At 36.5% G+C, this 21,065-nt stretch overlaps 2 protein-coding genes across 2 annotated transcripts; both read right to left on the bottom strand.

The window, feature by feature from the left end:
• Window positions 1–8,315: 8,315 nt before the first annotated feature.
• LOC139819129 (uncharacterized) lies at window positions 8,316–11,126 on the bottom strand. Its single transcript, XM_071788318.1, has 3 exons — window positions 10,010–11,126; window positions 9,245–9,407; window positions 8,316–9,095 (listed from the first exon to the last, which is right to left on the bottom strand). Exons 1-3 carry the CDS (start codon window positions 10,028–10,030, stop codon window positions 8,992–8,994), a joined length of 288 nt encoding a protein of 95 aa, XP_071644419.1. The 5' UTR covers window positions 10,031–11,126; the 3' UTR covers window positions 8,316–8,991.
• Window positions 11,127–17,415: 6,289 nt separating this feature from the next.
• On the bottom strand, window positions 17,416–19,918 carry LOC139819266 (uncharacterized). The gene is made up of 2 exons (XM_071788473.1): window positions 19,888–19,918; window positions 17,416–18,632 (listed from the first exon to the last, which is right to left on the bottom strand). The coding sequence occupies exons 1-2, from the start codon at window positions 19,916–19,918 to the stop codon at window positions 17,416–17,418; spliced, it is 1,248 nt and encodes a 415-aa protein (XP_071644574.1).
• Window positions 19,919–21,065: the final 1,147 nt, after the last annotated feature.

Genomic DNA, 21,065 nt, shown 5'->3' with positions numbered 1-21,065 from the left:
TAGGACTGTTAGGAGGAGGAGGAGTATGGGCCTAAGCAGAATGGCTGTCTTGGCAGTGTTTTATGCCTTAAGTCTTTGTCTTATGTAACGCACAGTACTGTACAGTATGGGCCTAAGCAGAATAGCTGTCTTATAACCTTAAGGCAGTGTTTTATGCCTTAAGTCTTTATCTTATGTAACGCACAATATACTGTGGACACACGCACAGTCTACATGTCAATCTAACCTCTATACACAAAGAGGTTAGATTGACATGTAGACTGTGTGTGTGCTTGCGACTCGCGTTCTGCGTCTTATGTAGATAGGCCTTAAAGTTAAAACATCCTTATCAAATCCACTTTATTCTATGCAGAAATTCTTTTGCGCGCGCAATGGAACTAAACTCTCAATCATGCAGTGATTTAGTGCTGTACCGTGCAGCTATATCTTATGGATCTCTCAACCATAATAATTGTGCTGCAGACCACATAAGAGGGATAGCAATAATCCTTTGGTTGAAGCAACCATATACGAGGGTATTATAACCGAATGTTACGTATCGTAAGAACTACGGTTATGACAACTGTATAAATGGGCATATCTTAACAGCTACATTGAATGTAATATCAATTTAACTTGAATTTACATACATTTCTCTTTTAATCATAGAGAACATTGTTGTAACAACCGTAACAATTTTCTCCGTGAATATATATAATTATATATTTACTAAAATATGAACAAATAAGAAGTATTTTTTCCCGAGTATATAATCATATATGCTTATATATATGGCCATGTATAATTATATATTTTCATATATGGCCATATAATATTGTTTACGATTATATTTTCCATTTATTATATGATCATATATAAACTAATATAAACTAATATGAATAAATAAGAGTTTTTTTTCTCGGGTGTTCTCAGATCAACGAAGAAACCGAACAGCTTGCTACCGTTCTCCAACTCTCTTTCCGCGAGGTGTTGCAAAATATAAATGTTGTCTGTCGTTCCTCTGTTTTTACGAAATCCCGTCTATTTCTTATATAATCATATACAATTATATATCTACTAATATGAATTAATATGAACTAATATAAACAAATAAGAGGTTTTTTCCTGGGTAGCATTTTATAAGGATAGTTGTGAGGACAAATAAAACTTAAATTTAAAAATAAAATAGTATTTTTACTATATCTTTTCTATAATAATTTTGAACCTAATAATCCTTTAGGTTCGAAATTTGGAATATATAAAGTGGGTGCAGTGTATATTTCTGTGCCTCCGGTACCTGTTAATGCTTTTTTACTAGAAAATATATTTTTAACGCAATATATTTTTTTCTGCTGATTGAACGTAATATGGTAATAAAATCGTATTTATTAAAATCATTTAAGAATTGAAATATTTAGAAACGGAAAGTATCCAAATACAAACATCTTTAGGACAAAAAATCCGTGTATATTTTATGTTACTATTAATTTTGGGAAATAGTTTAGTTTTAATAAAAAATGAGTTAGGACTCTCGAAATTAAGTTTTAGTTTTAAATTCTATTTTAAGTTTTGATGAAAATTTTTAATCTAATTATCTGTGTCGATTTTTTAAAACTCACGAAAATGAAGCAAAATATCAAATAGTCGAAAATTAAGAAGATTTACGTAACATTGAAAATTCTAACGATTGCTTGTCTCTTTCATTTGGAATTAAGGAAGCATGTACTTGGCACAAATTGTTAAATTTTTATGTTACGAGTAACTTATCTTGTGATTTAATGCATGATGTTTTGGAAAAAGTTCCACGATACGATATGGCTGAAATAATAAATTACCTTCCCGGGAAAAAAAGATTATATATAATTATAACAAAAGAAAAAAATACGCCAAGTACATAACAAATCAACGTATTGTGACGTTGCAGTTTCGCTGCATCGTTGCAGCGCCCCGCCGCCGTCACAAGGCGCGGGTTTCGCGACCTTTTCACGCCCGAGGACGGTTCAATGGCTGCATCCAGAAGCACGATCGCTCATTGAGCGCTCATTGAGCGCTCACAGGTAGCCGCTCAGTGAGCATTTTTGATGTGCTGGATATATGCTCACAACAGTTCACTATACGCATTTATATGACGTATAAGTTATAAATATTTATTTGCATTTATAATAGACATCTACGTCTCTAAAGATCTGCGTAAGTATTAATTTCTATCTTTACTATCTGCCACCTGTAAAAATATACAAATGCTTTATCTAAATAATGTTTAACTACTTATGTTAATTTTTTGATTATTTGCAAAAATGAATAACTTAACTTTCCAACTAAAAGATAAAAATTAACAACGGCACAAGAATTATTTTAGTTACTAACCTTTAGGGATATTAAATTGACGCGAAGATTGGAGAGGGAGCGTAAAATGAGCGGAATGAGCGATAGAAAACTACGCTCACGAAAGTGGCAAGCGCTCACCGTGAGCAGCTCAGAGAGCGTTTGTATCCAGTAGATAGATCTAGGGGATATACTGAGCGCTCAATGAGCGCTCAGTGAGCGGTCATGCTTCTGGATGCAGCCATTGAGTCGATGCGAGATCTCCAGGGGCATATTATAATTGCGTTGCGAAATTATGATCCTTTTATTTTCTTTTTGTATCATTGCGTGGCGCCTCACCGCGCCGAGACCCGGAGTCTCCTGAGAGGATGCAGAGGATCGCGGAAAGCGGAGTCGACGGAAAAGACAGAGGCGAGAAGTTGGACTACGGAAAGCGGATCGAAGCGACAACTCGCGGGCCGCCGAGAGTGAAGGAGCGCAGGAAGACACGCGCGCGACGCGTGACACAGCGGCGGGCGGACCCGTAGTAGCAGGGCCCCGGGACACCGGAGCAAGATAGCTCACCTGCCCTCCTCACACTACTGACCGGATTCCGGGATGGATGGCCACCATGCCCGGACCGAAAAGGAGGAATGCGGAGGCAATCACGTCCCGTCCGCTGCCGGGGAGGATCCCCATCGCGCGGAAAAACGCCGCGCGAGCGGAGGGCCATTAGACGCCCTGCGAAAAGCTGTAGTTAACGGCCCTGCGCGAGGATACACCGCGAGCCTGCGAGCTCACCCCTCATTGGTCCGCGCTATAGCGTCGCGGGGCCGCGTACGCCCGGGGTGGTGCGCGCTATCGATTCCGCTATCGAGCGAATTTTCGGCGACACTCTTGGATCATCCTTGATAGCGTTCGCGTCGGAATCTTCCCGTTACGATATCTTGAGTTACGATGATTCTTGGCGACTATCTGCTGACCCTTGGGACGACGGCGAGGATCCTCGGGAGGAAGTTGACCTACGGTGAGGTTGCCTCGGGTAATTTCGCGTACTTGTAAAGCCACGACACTGCTCTTCGGGGCGCGCTCTCGTTCGGTAGTAATTGCGATAATTAGCGTTATTCGCCGATAAGGCGTTGATTAGCGATCGACAGCGAAAGCGAGGGGCACCGGAATGGTCTCGTGGTCGTAGGATCGCGACCAAAAGCAAGCTCCTGGAGATCGTGATAAGCGCGTCAATGGCGACTTTCGATATCGTGAATACGTCGTTTCTCGCGACCTTCGTGTTCGCGACCGCGTGTTTCACGGTGCGTCGTAATTCGCCCGGTCGGGACTTAGATTCTACGCGCGATATTAATTGCGTGAGAATGTTCTTCGCGTTGGTTTAATTGCGTGAGAGTGTTATTTGCGTTGGTTGGAGATTGTTATTCGCGTTGGTTGGAGAATGTTATTCGCGTTGGTTGAAGAATGTTATTCGCGTGGTTGGATTATGAGAAAATGCTATTCGCGTCAGAATGATTGCGTTCAGATAGTGCTTGCGTTAGGATATTATTCGAGTTAAAATATTTTTTGCGTTTGGTTACTTCTCGCGTTAGAATAGTTGCGTTTAGATATTACTCGCGGTAACTCCATGATTTCGCGTCCGCTATAGTATCTTTGCGCTATAGTTTTAGTATTCCGTGGATCATGCCGAATGTTTCGACAAGTCCTTGTTGCGTCGGTCCTAATTACTTGCGTTAGATTAAGAATTTGGCGACAGAATCCCTGTACGGCTTGGGATCTTGCGTTCACGCGCTCCGAGCGTGACGCTCTATCATTTCGCGGCATTTCACGCTATTATTTCGCGTTTACTCCAGTTATGTTGTATTCGGTCGTAACTTGCGCCGATATTCTACAGTATTCGTCAGTTTAATACTCTATTATTATTATCTGTGTGATTTCTATGATTTCGAAGACTTTGTAAGTTTAATTTTCTACTAGTATTATTTGTTCGATAACGGCGCCTTCCGCGCGTTTACTAAATTACATAAGTCTCTGTGTTTTTCTGGCGTCCGCGTTACTATCATTTTGTGGTTTAGAAATTGACGCCCGCGTTATCAACCGCGCTATTATTTTTTTCATTGATGAAAGCCAGGATGGCCCTTGTTCTATTACACAATAAATGTTACTTTATTTGTTAGCGATTGAGTTCATGATTTACGTGTCACCCCGCCGAGTATCGTGCTGCCCTTCATCAACCCCGCCCTGCTATCAGGTCGAGCTAGCCATTTCCTTGCACACCGACTTATTTCGTTTTGCGTCTCCTTTTGGTTTTTCGCGGTTTCGCGGACGCGAATTTACGCGTCTGGCGCCTAACAATAAAAATTCGGTTCGTGTAGCTTTGGAAGTGCGAGAGAATCATTGGAGAGGCCTATCATCCTTCTCTCTTTTCCTTTTTTGATTCGTCACACGCCCCGGACCGCTCCGAGAGTGAAAAAGTCGTGACAGTATATATGTAGATTTTGGAAAAAATAGATGTCTAAAATTAACTTCGTTCATCAAAAATAGACGTGAGATCAATGCAATTAACCAAGTACATAATATATAGTATCAATGTTATAATTTAAATTACAATTTTTAGTACTGCTATCTATATATTAAGTAAGAACTACTTAGCTCTCATTTACACTTTGTTATATTAAGTCGTTGGTTCTCTGCATGTATATTAATAATAAACGCTGAAATATCCAGGTGAGAAATTAAGAAAAAACTTAACATCGAGACTCAAAAACTTGGTGTGCCCAAATAAATAAATTGACCTTTACTATAAATGTTAAGAATGCTATTAGTTTTTAAAAATTAAACATTATTGTATATATATTGTATATTTTTTATTATAAATTTGAATGTATTTCAATATGCCCAGGGCACGTCAAGTTTTTGAGTCTCGATGTTAAGTTTTTCCTTAACTTCTCACCTGGATATTTCAGCGTTTATTATTAATATACGTGCAGAGAACCAACGAATTAATATAACAAAGTGTAAATGAGAGCTAAGTACTTCTTACTTAATATATAGATAGCAGTACTAAAAATTGTAATTCAAATTATAACTGTAATATATCCGGGCTCCTAAGGAGCGAATACGCTACTGTACGACACGTCGGCACGGGAGCGTGTGCTCCGAGAGTCAGATTGCTCACGGAAGTCGAGCGTGACACACGTTTAAAATTTTGGTCAAAATATACAATTATCGTTCACGAATCAGTTACTTTATTACCGATCCCAAACATAACAATTGGCGATGAGGACAGTGTTTGTCGAACCCAAGTGCATATCTTGTGGAAAGTTAACGTTTTTAACGTGGCATTCGTGAACCACAGTATACGAGGCACACGGTAAAGGAATTCTCGGAATTTTGGTGGTAATACAAGTACAGTGTTCGATAAAGGACTCGGCGATTAATTATCAGCGAAGTCAGCGACAGAGAACATCGTGTGACTGAAATAGAGACGCTGGAGTATACGGAAATTAAAAAACACGTAGAGCAAACGGTAATTAATGAAAAGATTCTTTTCGAATGTCTGGATCAAGTAAAGATATAACAATTGACTATACGAAAACGTCGTGGATTCAAGAATTGAAAAAAGCTCAATTAACTCAAATTCTCATGCAAAAATTAGAAATTAAGTTTGATGCCAATGCTAACATCGACGAATTACGCAGAGTTCTACGCGCTCACATTGAGGAAGTAAACAGGCGAGCCAAAGAACATAATAGAAAGAACGTTGAAGACGAGAACGATAATAAGCACGGAAACAACATTATTCACACAATGACGAGCAATAACGTAACCAAGCTAGAATTTCACCTTGGAAAGGATGATTGGGAAATGTACGCCGAACGTCTTGAGTTATATTTCGTAGCTAACGATGTGAAGGAAGAGAAACAAGCCGCGGTATTGCTAACAAAAATAAGCGCCGACATTTATAAACTTGTTCGAGATTGATGCGCACCAGATAAGCCAAGTACGAAGACATTCAAGGACTTGGTGAAATTAATAAACGACCATCTGAACCCGAAGCCGTCGGAGACGATGGAAAGGTGCAAATTTCATAAAGCGCAACAAACAGAAACAGAGACAGTAGCCGAGTTCGCGGCAAGATTAAAAAGTTTAGCAATTACTTGTAATTTTGGTGATGTTTCGATAGCATTGAGAGATCAATTTGTATGCGGACTAAAAGATCACGCGACAAAGACTTTACTGTTCCGTGAAGATAAACTAACGTTCGAGACAGCGTATAGATTAGCAACTACATTGGAAGCAGCGGAGAAAAATGCATCTTCGACTGATAAAACGAATCCAACGACAGAGACGACAAAAGAATTGGTGAATAAGATTCACACGAAACCAAATGACCGACAATTCCAGTCCCGGGGAAGAGGCTCTTATAGTGGCAAACGGGGCAGCCGACGATACAACGCAAACCAGGGGACCAAGGGCAATCGAGAGGCGAGCAGTAACGCGAATCCAAAACGCTCATCAGCATGCTATTGTTGCGGAAAAAATAATCACTGGGCACGTGATTGTCATCATCGGCTAAGTACGTGCAATACGTGTCATAAGAAGGGACACCTGTCAACAGTATGCAGAGCGAAAGGGTCAATTCAACAGCTGCAACGAGATTCAGAACGGGAGGAAGAGCAACAAGATGACTACGACTTCTACGCGATGACCATCGGCGAGAGAATTAGCGGTAACATAAAGCGTTCTAATGTAAATATGATAGCAGATCCTATGTATTTAAAGGTAATGATTAATGCGATAAGAATGGAAATCGATACAGGCTCGTACGTAACGGTGATCTCTAGGAAAGATAAAGATAAATATCTCCCAGAATGCAAAATTGAAAAGAGTAACATGTCATTGAATGCGTACGGTAAAGTTCCACTGGAACACGAATTAAGGAATAATGAATAATTTAAATGTAAAATTGGGCAAACGAAGTGCAACTCTTAAAATGAGAGTTATGAAAGGTAACGGTCCGATTTTAATTGGTAGGCAATAGTTAAAAGCACTAGGATTATGGCCGTTAGAAATTAATAATAAATTAATGGATTGCTACAAAATTAATTTGAACGTAACGAGAGATTTTGCAACAAAGTTCCCAAAATTGTTTGGAAAGGGTCCAGGTTGTTATAACAAGGGGATGTTAAAATTAAGAATTAAAGAAGATGCAAAGCCTGTAGCATTAAAGCGAGACATTTACTTTTTGCACTAGCGAGTAAAGTGGAAGACGAATTAAAAAGGTTAGTCTCATTAGGTCATCTTGAGAAGATTGACCCAGGGAGAATCGCGAGATCGGATAGACATCTAGCAAACGTCTATCAGACGCATCTAACTTAGATCGATAGACGCATCTAGATAGACGTCTAAGTGGCCTCTTTTAGACGCATATAATAGACGTCTAATAGACGTTCTGCGTAATAGACGTATTATAGACGTATAATAGACCTACCTCTAAAGTAAAAGGACTAATTTACTTATTACTAAATAATAATACGTACTCATTTATACAAGATAAGGAATTTAAAGTATGGCACAGTATTTTTCAAAATATTTAATTTCTGGGAAAAATGTTACCAAGGAGTACATACATATAAATGTTAGATCATCCTACGTGCCTTCTGTCTCTCGAAAACTGTCCTTTTCCTCAAAGAGGTTCGTTACTTACTCATCCTTTTTTTTTCATTCTTTATTCACTCCTAGCGTTCTTCGTAGTCTGTATTCAGAACTCGCATCTATTCTCACTAATTGAAATTAGCAGCGAAATAATTCATTGTTTTAAACAACGGTTCTGAATATCGACAGACCTTTTTGCTCATCCGGTCTGCTTATTGCGTTGTATCCCATACAAGTTGGTGTATTTAATACGAGTATGTTAAATAAACTATTTAAATCACACTGATATTTGGTACTTAACACTGTAGAATGTAGAAATCCTGAAAAAGGGGAGTGCAAGGAAGATTCGTCGATAAGACTTGCCCTCGTTGCATTTGTATACATATTTTTTTATTAGTTATTCTTACACGGTTTTTTTATGAGCGGATATATATTTACACACAAGATACCGAGTCGAAACCGAGTCATCTTGGTATTGTATTAATAATGAAAGACAAACGCAGTAAGATAAAAACAAACGAACAAATGATACAAAAGATGATGCTTCAGTATCGTATCAGTATATATATATATGGTATATGTATTATATATACTAATGTCATTATAATTATTTTATTATTTAGCAATTCTCTCGTTTGCTATAGTTAAGTCTAAGCAGAAATTGACGAACTCGCACTTACATGTTTATAACAAGACATCCGCAATTGAACGCCAGATTCACAAATCCACTCTCTCTCTATGAACCCTCGCTCCCACATTTTTGTCGGAATCGTAAAAATAAAAAAATAAAATAAAATAAAATTTAATAGCGCGTCTAAACACAAACGCGTAACTCTATGATTGTCCTACTAGGATGATCTACGAGACTCGGCCATCGCAACAGTGGCTTTTCGCGATAAACACCCCGCAGGGTCCTCTTACAAAATTATTTGGTCTATCTTGCAGTGTATCAAAAGCTTGAACTATCTTGCACCTCTGGTGGTGTCACTTCGTTCCGACGTAAAAAGAGCATGTCGATATTTCTACATCACAATACCTGTAATACTAATGTGCAGGTTTCATTCTTCCTTTGGCATTTCGCAGCCATGATCTGAGAGACTTCAATGCTTCACTCAGATCACTTTCTTCAAATTTTAACAACAATGTACCTAAAAAAATAAACGTATGGATTAAAAAATATCAACATTTGCTAAAAAAAAAGAACTAGCTAGATTCTGAAAAGCGCATTTTATATATACATATATGCACATGCGCACATACATTTCACGGAACTCAACTACTCATTCAGACATTATACCTTGTACCAATTCCCATAATTTTGTGGATTTGAAAGCCAATTTAGTTCCATGACCATCGAAGTTATACTCTTGGGCAAGAGAGTTACTCATGAGGTTTGACATAAGTTTAGATACTGCTCGAGCTTCATCATTTCCCAAAAGAAGAGATTTCAAATAGTAACACTGAAATAAAAGGAGATTGATACAGAAACAACAGATACGTAAATCCGACGTTACATTTTATCAAGTAAAGAAATATATAATCTAATAATAAATAATAAAGACTTGCAACTCCAATATCTATGGCGTTACGATTAGATATCAGGGTGTGTTGCACGCGGTGTTACGGCACGAGCGGCGTATACGACACGAGCGATATACACGACACGAGCAATAATCCACGGCACAAGCATTAAATACGACAACTTCTTTTGACTCGATTATAATTATAATGTCTAATGACCAACTTAAAGGAACGCCAGAGTGCGGAGATAATTTATACCGGGAACCAGTGCCAACAACAATAGTCTCGATCAATGGCAAATGTTTTCTCAAAAATTCCAACGATCTGAATAATATCTTTCGAATCGTGGCGAAAGTCGACCCAGCAACAGCGAGAAGTAGTGTATAGCGCGTTATTACTGAGCGCGAGTCTATGTAAAAAAACAACGTGTACACACGGCTGGCCCGTGACCGAGCGCCAAGGCCGCCGACAGCAAGGCGAAAACGTATGGCTTGCTCGAGAATATTCTAGATCTGAAAATAATGTGTACTACTGTACTTACCGGTTTATCTGTTTTATCCATTTCGATTGATCTTTAGTCGATGTAACGGATGAGTCGATCCAGATGAACAAAAAAAATCCAGCTCGCAATTATACAGTCATCCAAAAATATAATTGCTCTAGTTCCGGCCAGAACTGGCCCGAATCCGCTCGCCAACACTCCCGACGAAAACCACGAAAACCTCAACACGCAGTGGAAACGCGGATCCGCGGACCCACGACCATTAACGCCCCGGCCGAAACACGGCAAAACACGCACGGCCAGATCTGGCCCGGATAACCCGCTCGCGATCGCCACCACCCGGCACGGATGCGTCGCATATACGTATGACAACCGACGCCGGTCGAGATAAAACCCGAAACGCGATATAGAAACGCGGATCCACGGGCGCGCGACCGAAACTCTTTAGTCGATTGCTGCACACACACAGGACACAGGACGATGGGACTGCACGACTTAACGAGACGCGAGCGTCGCGAGCGCGAGAACAACAACGTTTCCCGCGCGGTTAGAGCGAGCTTCTAGGAGAGAGCTAGAGAGGCGCTCATTGGTCACGTGACGTTACTCCAGTCAATCAGAGAGTGGCGCGTTGGTGCTACTCTCTCCTATAGGCTCTTTACGCGCGGTAAAAGGGCGCGACGCCAGTGTAGACAATCAAATATTAATAACCAGCATTAATTAGCTAATAATGACGCCCGCGAAAAAATCAATCACTATAACGTACAGCATTCCGTAAAAGTCTAATTTTAATTAAAGATTAATTAATATCAATTATTGTGTACATATAATTATATTTAGCAGCAGCAGAACGAAGTAGCCGCCTGCATGTCCCGATATCGACGTCGTATCGATGTCGATTAGACGTCTTTTCAAATTCATTACGTGTCATTTACTTAGACGTCTATTAGATGTTTATTAGATGTCGAAAAGTAAATTGAGCTCAAAAAAGTGTTTTATGAACAATGCACCGTTATTGTGTGAATATTAGGTTTGAACTATCTCTAAGAAAACGCAGTGGCATAAAATCACATAACATCTAATTAAGATATTTCTAGACGTTGTTTTAGATTAGATGGCTCCGACATCTAATAGACGTCTATCCGATCTTGCGTTTCTCCCTGGGGACGTTAGCGAATGGGCGACACCGGTCGTGCCAGTAATAAAATCGGATGGATCAGTTAGGATCTGTGGCAATTTCAAATTGACCTTAAATCCGTGTTTAATTAAAGATAGACACCCGATACCTCTGATCGACAAGATTTTTATAGCGTTAAGAAACGGCAAAACGTTTTCACAGATTGATCTCCAGCATGCTTACATGCAAATTCCAGTAGAAGAAAGTAGTCGGGATTACTTAACTATTATAACGCATAAAGGTCTCTACCGATACACGAAAATGACGGAAGGTATAGCATCGGGCCCGGAAGATTTCCAACGGAAAATCGAACAATGTATAGCGGGAATTGAAGGCGTAATTGCGTATCTTGATAACATATACTGCACAGGAAAAAATGACGAAGATCATTTGAAAGCGTTATATGCGGTATTTGAAAGACTTGAGCAATGTGGATTTCATGTAAATATAAACAAGTGTGAGTTTTTCAAGGAGAAATTAGATATATTGGGTTTTGTTATTGATAAAAACGGGCTACATAAATCACAAACAAAAGTAAAAGCAATGACACACGCCCCAATTCCTGAAGAAAAAAAGCAACTAGAATCTTTTATTGGTCTAATTACATATTACGCGAGGTTCTTACCGAATAGAGCTGAAAAATTAAAACCACTTTATGATTGTGCAAAGCTTGAAACTTTCAAATAGACGGCAGATTGTCAGAAAGCGTTTGACTGGGTCAAAAAAGAATTGATTTCACCGCGGGTATTAGCACATTATGATCCGAACAAAGACTTAATTTTATCATGCGATGCTTCGACATACGGATTAGGCGCGATACTTTCGCATCGGTACAAAGACGGGACAGAGAAGCCAATAGCGTTTGCATCAAAAGTTATACCGAAAAACGAGTTAAGTCGTGCAATCATTGATAAGGAAGCAAGTGCGATTGTGTTTGGTTTCAAGAAATTTTACAATTATGTCTACGGAAAAGAAATCACGTTAAGAACAGATCATAAACCTTTAGTTTATATCTTCGGTCCGAAACAAGAAATTCCATTAACGGTAGCCGGCCGATTACAAAGGTGGGCATATTTCTTATTTAGATTTACATATGAGATAGAGTATATAAAATCACAGGAAAATAGTAACTGTGATGCACTCTCGAGACTTCCAATCAATGACAGCACTCCGATATTTGACAACGAATTCACAGCGATAAACTACGTAGCGAAATCGTTAAACGCGATAACTGCGATAGAAATTGCGAAAGAGACAAAAAAGGATAAGCGATTGAGTAGTATAATTCGATATATAAATGGTACATGGCCAATGGTAAGCGAGATGAATGAGTACAAGAAAAAATTCTATACGAAAACGAGAAGAATTGTGTGTCGAAAAAGAATGTTTATTGTGGGGATATCGCATAGTGGTTCCAGAGTCAGTGAAAAACAGCGTATTAAGTGAATTACACGCCTCACATTTTGGGGTGGTAAAAATGAAAATGTTGGCAAGAAGTTACGTGTGGTGGCCAAATATAAACAAAGACATTGAAAATGTTGCGGCAGAATGTAAAGTGTGTGTACAAGAGCGAAAGAAACCAAGTAATGTTCCACTAAACCCATGGCCGTACCCAGATCATTGTTGGAGTAGAATACATATTGATTTTTTGGGTCCATTCCACGGACATACATTTATGATAATTATAGATACTTATTCAAAGTGGGCGGAAGTTGTCGACATGAATAAATGCACAACGGTATCGAGAGTCATTGAAGAGTTTAAAAAAGTTTTAGTCAGATTCGGATTATCAAAGCATTTAGTCACCGACAATGGTACGCAATTTACAAGCAAAGAATTTAGAGATTTCTGTACAAGCAACGGGATCAAACAAAGCTTCACAGCACCGCATCATCCAGCAACAAATGGTGCAGCTGAGAACTTTGTGGGAACCTTTAAAAATAAAGTCGATAAAATTATGCAAAGCAAGAAATCTCTTGATTATGCTGTTAATCTTTTTGGGTCCTTTTTTTATTTGATTATAGATCCATTAAACATTGCACAACTGGTAGATCACCAGCGTTCATGATGTATAAGCGCGAGATAAGAACGCGTTTTGATTTAATTAAACCAAGTGTTACAGATCACGTAGGGAAACGACAATTAGCGCAAGTGGAAAATAAACACGGCAATCGAAATGTTGAATTCCATACAGGTGACACGGTAATGGTTGACGACTTTAGTGTTAGAAGCAACAAACGTGTAAAGGGCACGATAATAGAAAAATTATCACCGGTAACATTCAAAGTAGAAATCGCACCTGATAAAATATGGAAACGACATGTCGATCAGATTTTTCGATTCCGAGCGGCAACTGATGATAGCGATAAAGGTACAGCGGTACCAGCGAGCAAGCCTGACGTTGCATTGCGACAATCGGAGCGTTTCAAAAACAAATGTATTTCAAAATAAAGAGGGAGGAGTTGTAATATATCCGGGCTCCTAACGAGCGAATACGCTACTGTACGACACGTCGGCACGGGAGCGGGTGCTCCGAGAGTCAGATTGCTCACGGAAGTCGAGCGTGACACACGTTTAAAATTTTGGTCAATATATATTGCAATTATCGTTCACGAATCAGTTACTTTATTACCGATCCCAAACATAACAATAACATTGGGTAATTATGCATAAAAGCGACGTCCTCTCCGATGACCTTGAACTTGACATATGTTGTGAAGGTTACCCTACTAAGTAATTTTCAAAAGGTTTTAGCCGTCGGTCATTGTTTATTTAAAAGTTATAAACAAAAAAAATTTGAAAAATATAGCAGCTATTTTGAGTTTTGGAAGGCATAAACGACTAATATAAACGTCTTTTTTTTAAAGCAGAGAATACTTTATTTTGCCAGAAAGTCGCTGCTTTACCAAAATACAACATTTAAAGCAGTAAATTGTTGATAATTTGAAGTCTTTTTGGTAATGCAGTGAATACTTACATAGGTTAGATGACGCGCTTTACTAATATTTAACTGTTTAAAGCGCGTCACTAATCTACCTAGGTTAGATTACGCGCTTTAAACAGTTAAATATTAGTAAAGCGCGTCATCTAACCTATGTAAGTATTCACTGCATTAACAAAAAGACTTCAATTTTTCAACAATTTACTGCTTTAAATGCTGTGTTTTGGTAAAGCAGCGACTTTCTCGCAAAATAAAGTATTCTCTGCTTTAAAAAAAAGACGTTTATATTAGTCGTTTATGCCTTCCAAAACTCAAAATAGCTGCTATATTTTTCAAACTTTTTTTGTTTATAACTTTTTAATAAACAATGACCGACGGCTAAAACCTTTTGAAGGTCACTCAGTAGGGTGACCTTCACAACATATGTCAAGGTCAAGATCATCGGAGAGGACGTCGTTTTTATGCATAATTACCGAAATTATTTATGTTTTGTAATGTTATAGAATTTAATATTAAATCTTATTACACTTTTTCAGCAAAGAAAATGTATGCGTTTTTGATAGTTTGCCTCAATATTATCATGTAAGAAACAGCTGTATTGTTATATGTGTAACAATAAACAAGGTAATTTATTTTAATTAATTCGTTCAAATTTTAAAAGTTGTAAGTTTAAGAAGGAAAGTTTTTGTTCAAACAAGGTTAAAGCACTATTTCAAGGTCGAATTTTCATATAGAACCCCCTATTCTTTATCACATATTCTTGTAGCTTATAGCTGATGTCGAAACGTTTTCAAAACGCTATAATAAAGCTCTCTTTCGTTAAGAATTTTCTGAGATATTTTAAATTGACATATTTTTTATTATAAAATAAAAAATATCTCATAAAGGATTCACTTTTCGATTACTTTAACTTGATACTTTTAAGGGCTGCACACAATGAAAGGAATAGGGAACAGAGAACAGGAAATAGGGAAACAGCTTAATATATGCATTGTGTGCATGGCATACAAAATATAGAATAAAATTTCATTAATGTTTCTTAGCACTATTCCTCTGTTCGAATATTCTGTGTTAATAAATTACATATTATAATAAACTTCATATATTAATAATGAACTGTTCCCTATTCCCCGTTTTCTGTTCCTTATTCCTTTTATTATGCGCAGTCCCTTATACGTAGAATAATAAGAATCGATTATTATAAATTCAAATTATTATTAGTAATAATTAATAAAAAATTGAATAGTACAGATACGGGCGGCAGTGTGGTCTAGTGGTAGAGCGCCAGACTCGTAATCTAAGGAACCAGGTTCGAGTCCACTAGAACCATGTAAGCATGCAATGTTTTTCCTATTGGGATTGGCGGTCGTGACGTCACGAAGGCAAGATGGCCGGAGAGAGTAGGTCACTTGTCACTGTACAATACGACGTATGTGTGCATTTATAAGATTAAAGTAATTAAAATGAGACTGCCCATTAGTGAGATATGCAGTTTCACCAATTCGACGCCTTCATGCCGCAATTTTGTTGAAGGTGAAAAGGTATTGAATGCAAATCATGTAATATTTTGTGGTAAAACAATTAGTGTTGATGTCGATTGCACACGTTTCATTGCATTTTGCTTGCAAACTTCGAGTTTAAAAAGTAATCCTCACGAGATTACTGGATCAATTTCTTCCGTTGGGAAGATCTTAGACATAAAATGTTCCTGCAAAGCCGGATTAAGTAGGAAATGCAAACATAGTGTGGCTGTTTTCCTATACCTGAATAGGTTAGTTTATTATTACTGCTTTCTTCTCGATAGCCTTATTAATTAATTTATGATATAAATTATGCTTCTTTATTGTAAATTTAAAAAAATATTAAATTATTTTAAGTTATATGTAAAAGATATTAGATGTAAAGAATATTTTTGTTTACAGTATCTGTTTTAAAATTGAAGTAGCATGACAGTATTGACATTATTTAACCAATTCTTTGCAATTATTTTTGCCCATACCAAAGATAATTTTTTTTTCAGAATGGATGTTAATGATTTGGATTTAGTATCTTGTACTGATACTAAATGCTTGTGGAAAATGCCACATGCAAAATCTATGGAAAAATATATGCCAAGCCCATTATGTGAACACGAATGTTTAAATAAAAAATTTAAGAAAGAATACATTGCTACGTTAACGGGAGAACAAAGAAAAGAAATAAATGAGCTTCTTATTACTAACAACCAGAACTCAGCTTTGTACAAGCATATGTATGGATAATTTTGATCAAATCTTTTTTAAAGTAACTTTTAATCAATCAAATTAAAACAAATTTATAATTTGTACATAAAATTTCAAGATTTTTAAAATTTATTGTTATATACAATTATTATGTACTATTTTTTAATGATTTTATTAGATCTGGAAGACATAAACCTACAATCTCAGAAGAGAATAATAATAATTTAGAATTAAATAATAGTGAACTAGAAGCTATCTTAAGTGTTCAACCGTCAAATTCAATGTTGAATTTGTCAAAAATTTCTCCAAATCAACCAGAAAAAGAGTGTTGTGCAAGATTGTTAAATTCATTAAAAGTAAACACTAAGTCAGTTTGTGAAAAAACTTTTAAGAGTAAAGTATTATGGAAGAAGGAAAGACAGTTTCGAGTAACAGGTTCAAGATGTTATGCCCTCTACACGTATACAAAAAATAAGACAGCAAATTGGGAGCAAAAATCACAGCAATATTTTTATCCAAAGGCGTTTAAAAAAACAGCGGCCATGAAGCACGGCATTAAATATGAATCATCAGCAAGAACTGCCTATGAAGATTACACTGGCGTTAAAGTTAAAGAAATAGGCCTAGTTGTACCAGAAATAAATCCTTGGCTAGGATATAGTCCAGACGGTGTGACTTTAGATGAGAATGGAAAACCTAACAAATTAATCGAAATTAAGTGTCCATTCGCTGGCAAAACAAAAAATATATCAGATGTGGTTCAATCTCTTAATTATTTAAATAAAAATTTAACATTAAAAGAAAAAAGCAACTATTTTGCACAGATTCAGCTTGGAATGGCAATCTTGAATGTAGAAATAACCGACTTTATTATATATGCATCTATCGACAATAGTTTTCGTATTCTAACAGTTGAATTTGATCACGAATTTACAAATAATATGTTAACATCTTTAAAAAATGTTTACTACAATGTAATGTTGCATCACGTTTGTATTAAGGAGGGTTCTGCGGAATAAATTAATTGATTAAATTAAAATAAACTTTTTTTAAATACAAAAACCAATAACTTATTTTTACAAATAGTAAAAAGTCTTATTAAGAAAAATTAAGAGTGAAATTTATCATCCTTGAAAATGGGACTACTTAGATTTACTACTGCACATAGAATAGTTATGATCTTCTCGCTCTTTGGTACAAGGCATGAGGACATTTTACTGCCCAGTATTTCAAATACTTTTAGTCTTTGGTTGAGTCTTTCAACATGCACTCTTGCACTTGCAATATCTGCATTCTCTACAGCGTCATTTTCAGAAAATTGAACCTTATCTTTAAGGAATGGCGGTCTAATTAGTTTCACATCATAATCACAACACAATTCATCTATCAGAAAACCTTTGTCTACCATAACCGACACACCTTTCTCTAGTCGTTGCAACAAAAGACTCTGTTCAAATATTGCTTTATCCGATGCTCTACCTCCGTAAGCTTTACTGACAAAAGATATTATACCACCTGGTGTTACTCCAGTCATAAATTTTATAGTATATCTCCCTTTGTAAGTCGAGTAAGTTGTTATTTGACAACATAAGTTTTTTGGCCTTTGTATTTCTATTTCGGTGCAGTCTAATATTATGCGAGTATTAGGGTAATTAGCAAAACATAATGGCATATTCCTTAAGATTTCATCTCCTGATGGAAAGTGAATACATGGCTCTAAAATTTTACTTAAAATATCCAACATGTTACAAATAATCTCTGAACAATATCTTACACTAATCGTTGGGAACAAAATAGATAGAAACGAATAACTTAAATTCTGTTTCAGTTTCATAAAAGTCATTAAAACTCTTTCACGAATACTTAATACACCAGTGTTTAAGTGTGGTGCAGCTATTTTAACAGCAGCTACGATACTATCAAACAATTCAAAATTTTGAATCCCGGTGGCAGTGCTCAATTCTTTATCAGTCTTTAAAAAATGTAAAAAGCAATTTTCAATTAAATCTCCACTTTTTACTTGTATTTCAACATCAATTAAAATTTTTTTCTGAGGAACATCGCTGGATTTTTCTTCTATATTAACTTCTTCAACAAGGAATGTATCATTCTGAACAGCAATATTATCCTCTTCAGTCAGAAAACAATTGCACTCGGTGTCTTTTTCCTTCGCATTTAATTTAATATTTTTCTGACGATTTTCCAGTCGAATTTGCCTTTCAGTAATTTTATTATTTGAAACATTAGTAGTCTGTACGCTGGAAAGTGGCAAATTAACAGATGGTACACTAGTTTTTTTCAAAAACCTTGCTCCAGCTAGACAATCTAAAAAAAAAGAATATTATTTTTAAAAAGTTTAAAAAAGAATTATTTTTAAAAAGTTTAAGTTCTTTAACTAATTATTATTATATAACTAAATAACAATTTTGTTTTTGTCAAATGTACATATATTAATTCACTTAGGGCCAATTTCACCAACCACAGTTAGCTTAACCGATGGTTAAAGTTAGCAGAATTGACCAATAGAAATGAATCCACCCTGCTTTCTATTGGTCAATCCTGCTAACTTTAACCGTCGGTTAAGCTAACTGTGGTTGGTGAAATTGGCCCTTAAAGACTTAAACTATTGCATATAAAATATAATATAGCTGATTACATTTTGAGGTTAAATAATGATTGAGATTTATAATGTGATATGCATAAAATACTGTTAAAATTTAATAAGTACTAATGAAAACTATAAAAATAATAAAAGGTTGCTTCTAGAATAGTGACAATTTACCTGGTCTTGTGAATACATAGTAGTCATCTTTGATGAAATGAAGTGAGCAAACTCGCATACTTGGTGTTACTTTTCTGCCGATTTTTAAAATTCTCTCCCACAACACTCTCCTGTCAATAAGTTCATTTTGTCCAAATATGTTTAGTTTATTGACTTTTATTTCACCGGCTTTAGGAAAGTGGTGAAAACTTAATTCCGGGTTATTTCGAGCTTTGCTATTGCAACCGAAAACAGAGCAACATATTTTGCTTTTCGAGCTTTTTGGTGGAAATTTCACTCCGGCCTCCATAACTAATTGTAATTACATTAGTGTATTATACAATTGTCATATGGAAAAATTAACTGTCAATTCGCTTTACTTATGTGACAGCCGGCGACCTACTCTTTCGGGTTCTGATTTTCGCCACCAGAGAGCGTATCACAGTTTAGCCATTCCCAATAGCTGCGCCCCTCCGTGCAAGATAGGCTCTTGTGCGGAGAAAACTGGGCTCCGTATTTCGGAAAGAGACGTTAAGCCGTTGGTCCAAAGAGTTAAAGTGAGAGGAGAAGGATAGTATTGATAGTAGAATGCGAACCCTACGGGGATATGCAATAAATTACAAATTTTACAGGAATAGTACAGATACGCGAATCAGGATGCGTCCGTGCGATTTGACGAAGAGGAGCAGCCCAACGTTCACGTTGTTACTCGTGTGGAGAAATATTAGGAGGAACGCTTTATAAATAACAATGGCTACGCACGAATGTCGTTCATGTATAGCCGTTGTTATGCACTCCTTCCAATGCCTCGCCACGCACCTAACAAAACGTGAACGTTGGGCTGTTCCATCTCGTCGAATCGCACAGACGCATCTGATTTACGTATCTGTGTTAAGTAATTTCTTATTAATTATTAAGAAACTTACAAAATGATAAAGGACTTTTTGATTCAGTTTTGCCCGCTCTGCCTACGAACAGTGCATATTACATGATACTAAAATATATTAAAATATGATATTTTTAAAATATATGTAAATGTACCCCTCTTTCTTTGTTCCTTCTCTCTTTTTCTCTCTCTCTCTGTTTAAAGTACAAGCTCGCGCAGGAGCCTAGGCTCTAGATTTATAGAAAGGGGAACGACTGGTCTCTCATAGTTGCGTCGGTAAAGAGATTGTGTATTTCAATGTTAATTCGTATTATTTAATAATAATCAAGTATGTCGTAGAAGAAAGTTTTGTCAAGAGAACACATTGCATAAAATACAAAATAAGAAATTGATGAATTATCAATGAATAATCCTTTCTCATATATATATACTTCCGTAATTTAATCTCTTATCAGAAATTATTGTAAGAAGACAGAATTCCTGTATTTTTATCTCTTGATCGGAGAAAACAATCAAGTGCTTTCAATACTTAAATCTTCTTTAAGAAAGAATCATGCATATTAAACATATTATTCAAAACGCAAAATACATAAATATAGCAATAATATACAAAGCATAAGTATAATTGAAGTACTGTATCCATTAGTAATCTGTAAGAAATAATCCTTATATATCTCTCATTCAACAGGTAATTAAATAAACATACATATATTAAAACAATCGAGAGAATTTTTATGCTTATATAATATATTGTGCGTGGTTTTACAACTTCAATATAATGCACTTTCTATTAATTGACACAGTAACTTTCGCAGTAAATCGAGTTATCTAAAGATATTAAAGCAAGTAATAAACAATTCAGTAAATGAATATCGAACTCAATTAAATAATAAGTCATCTTTCGTATGTAATACGTTGTCTCGTAAACTTTAATAACTGGCCAATAGCCACGGGTTCAAATCGCAATATACGTAAAGATAATACCGAATATACGTGAATGTCCGAATCACGTTTCACTCTTTATATTATGTATTGATAATGTAAGTTAAATTACTATACATCGAGAATAAATGAGTTTATTCGCGGGTTGCAACCATTTGAAATGAATGTA

The sequence above is a fragment of the Temnothorax longispinosus genome, chromosome 9 (genome assembly GCF_030848805.1).
Source record: "Temnothorax longispinosus isolate EJ_2023e chromosome 9, Tlon_JGU_v1, whole genome shotgun sequence".
Lineage (NCBI taxonomy): Eukaryota > Metazoa > Arthropoda > Insecta > Hymenoptera > Formicidae > Temnothorax > Temnothorax longispinosus.
The sequence above is the reverse complement of the archived record's forward strand: the minus strand, read 5'-3'. Positions and strand labels throughout refer to the sequence as shown.

Bases quoted from the DNA above. Each gene is read 5' to 3' on its own strand.
- LOC139819129 (XM_071788318.1), bottom strand. From the start codon at position 10,030: ATGGATAAAACAGATAAACCG. The intron at 9,408-10,009 runs GTAAGTACAGTA...CTTTTATTTCAG, and splicing joins TGGATAAAACAGATAAACCG to TGTTACTATTTGAAATCTCT. The intron at 9,096-9,244 runs GTATAATGTCTG...TTATTTTTTTAG, and splicing joins ATTATGGGAATTGGTACAAG to GTACATTGTTGTTAAAATTT.
- LOC139819266 (XM_071788473.1), bottom strand. From the start codon at position 19,918: ATGGAACAGCCCAACGTTCACGTTTTGTTAG. The intron at 18,633-19,887 runs GTGCGTGGCGAG...CTTTTTTTTTAG, and splicing joins CAACGTTCACGTTTTGTTAG to ATTGTCTAGCTGGAGCAAGG.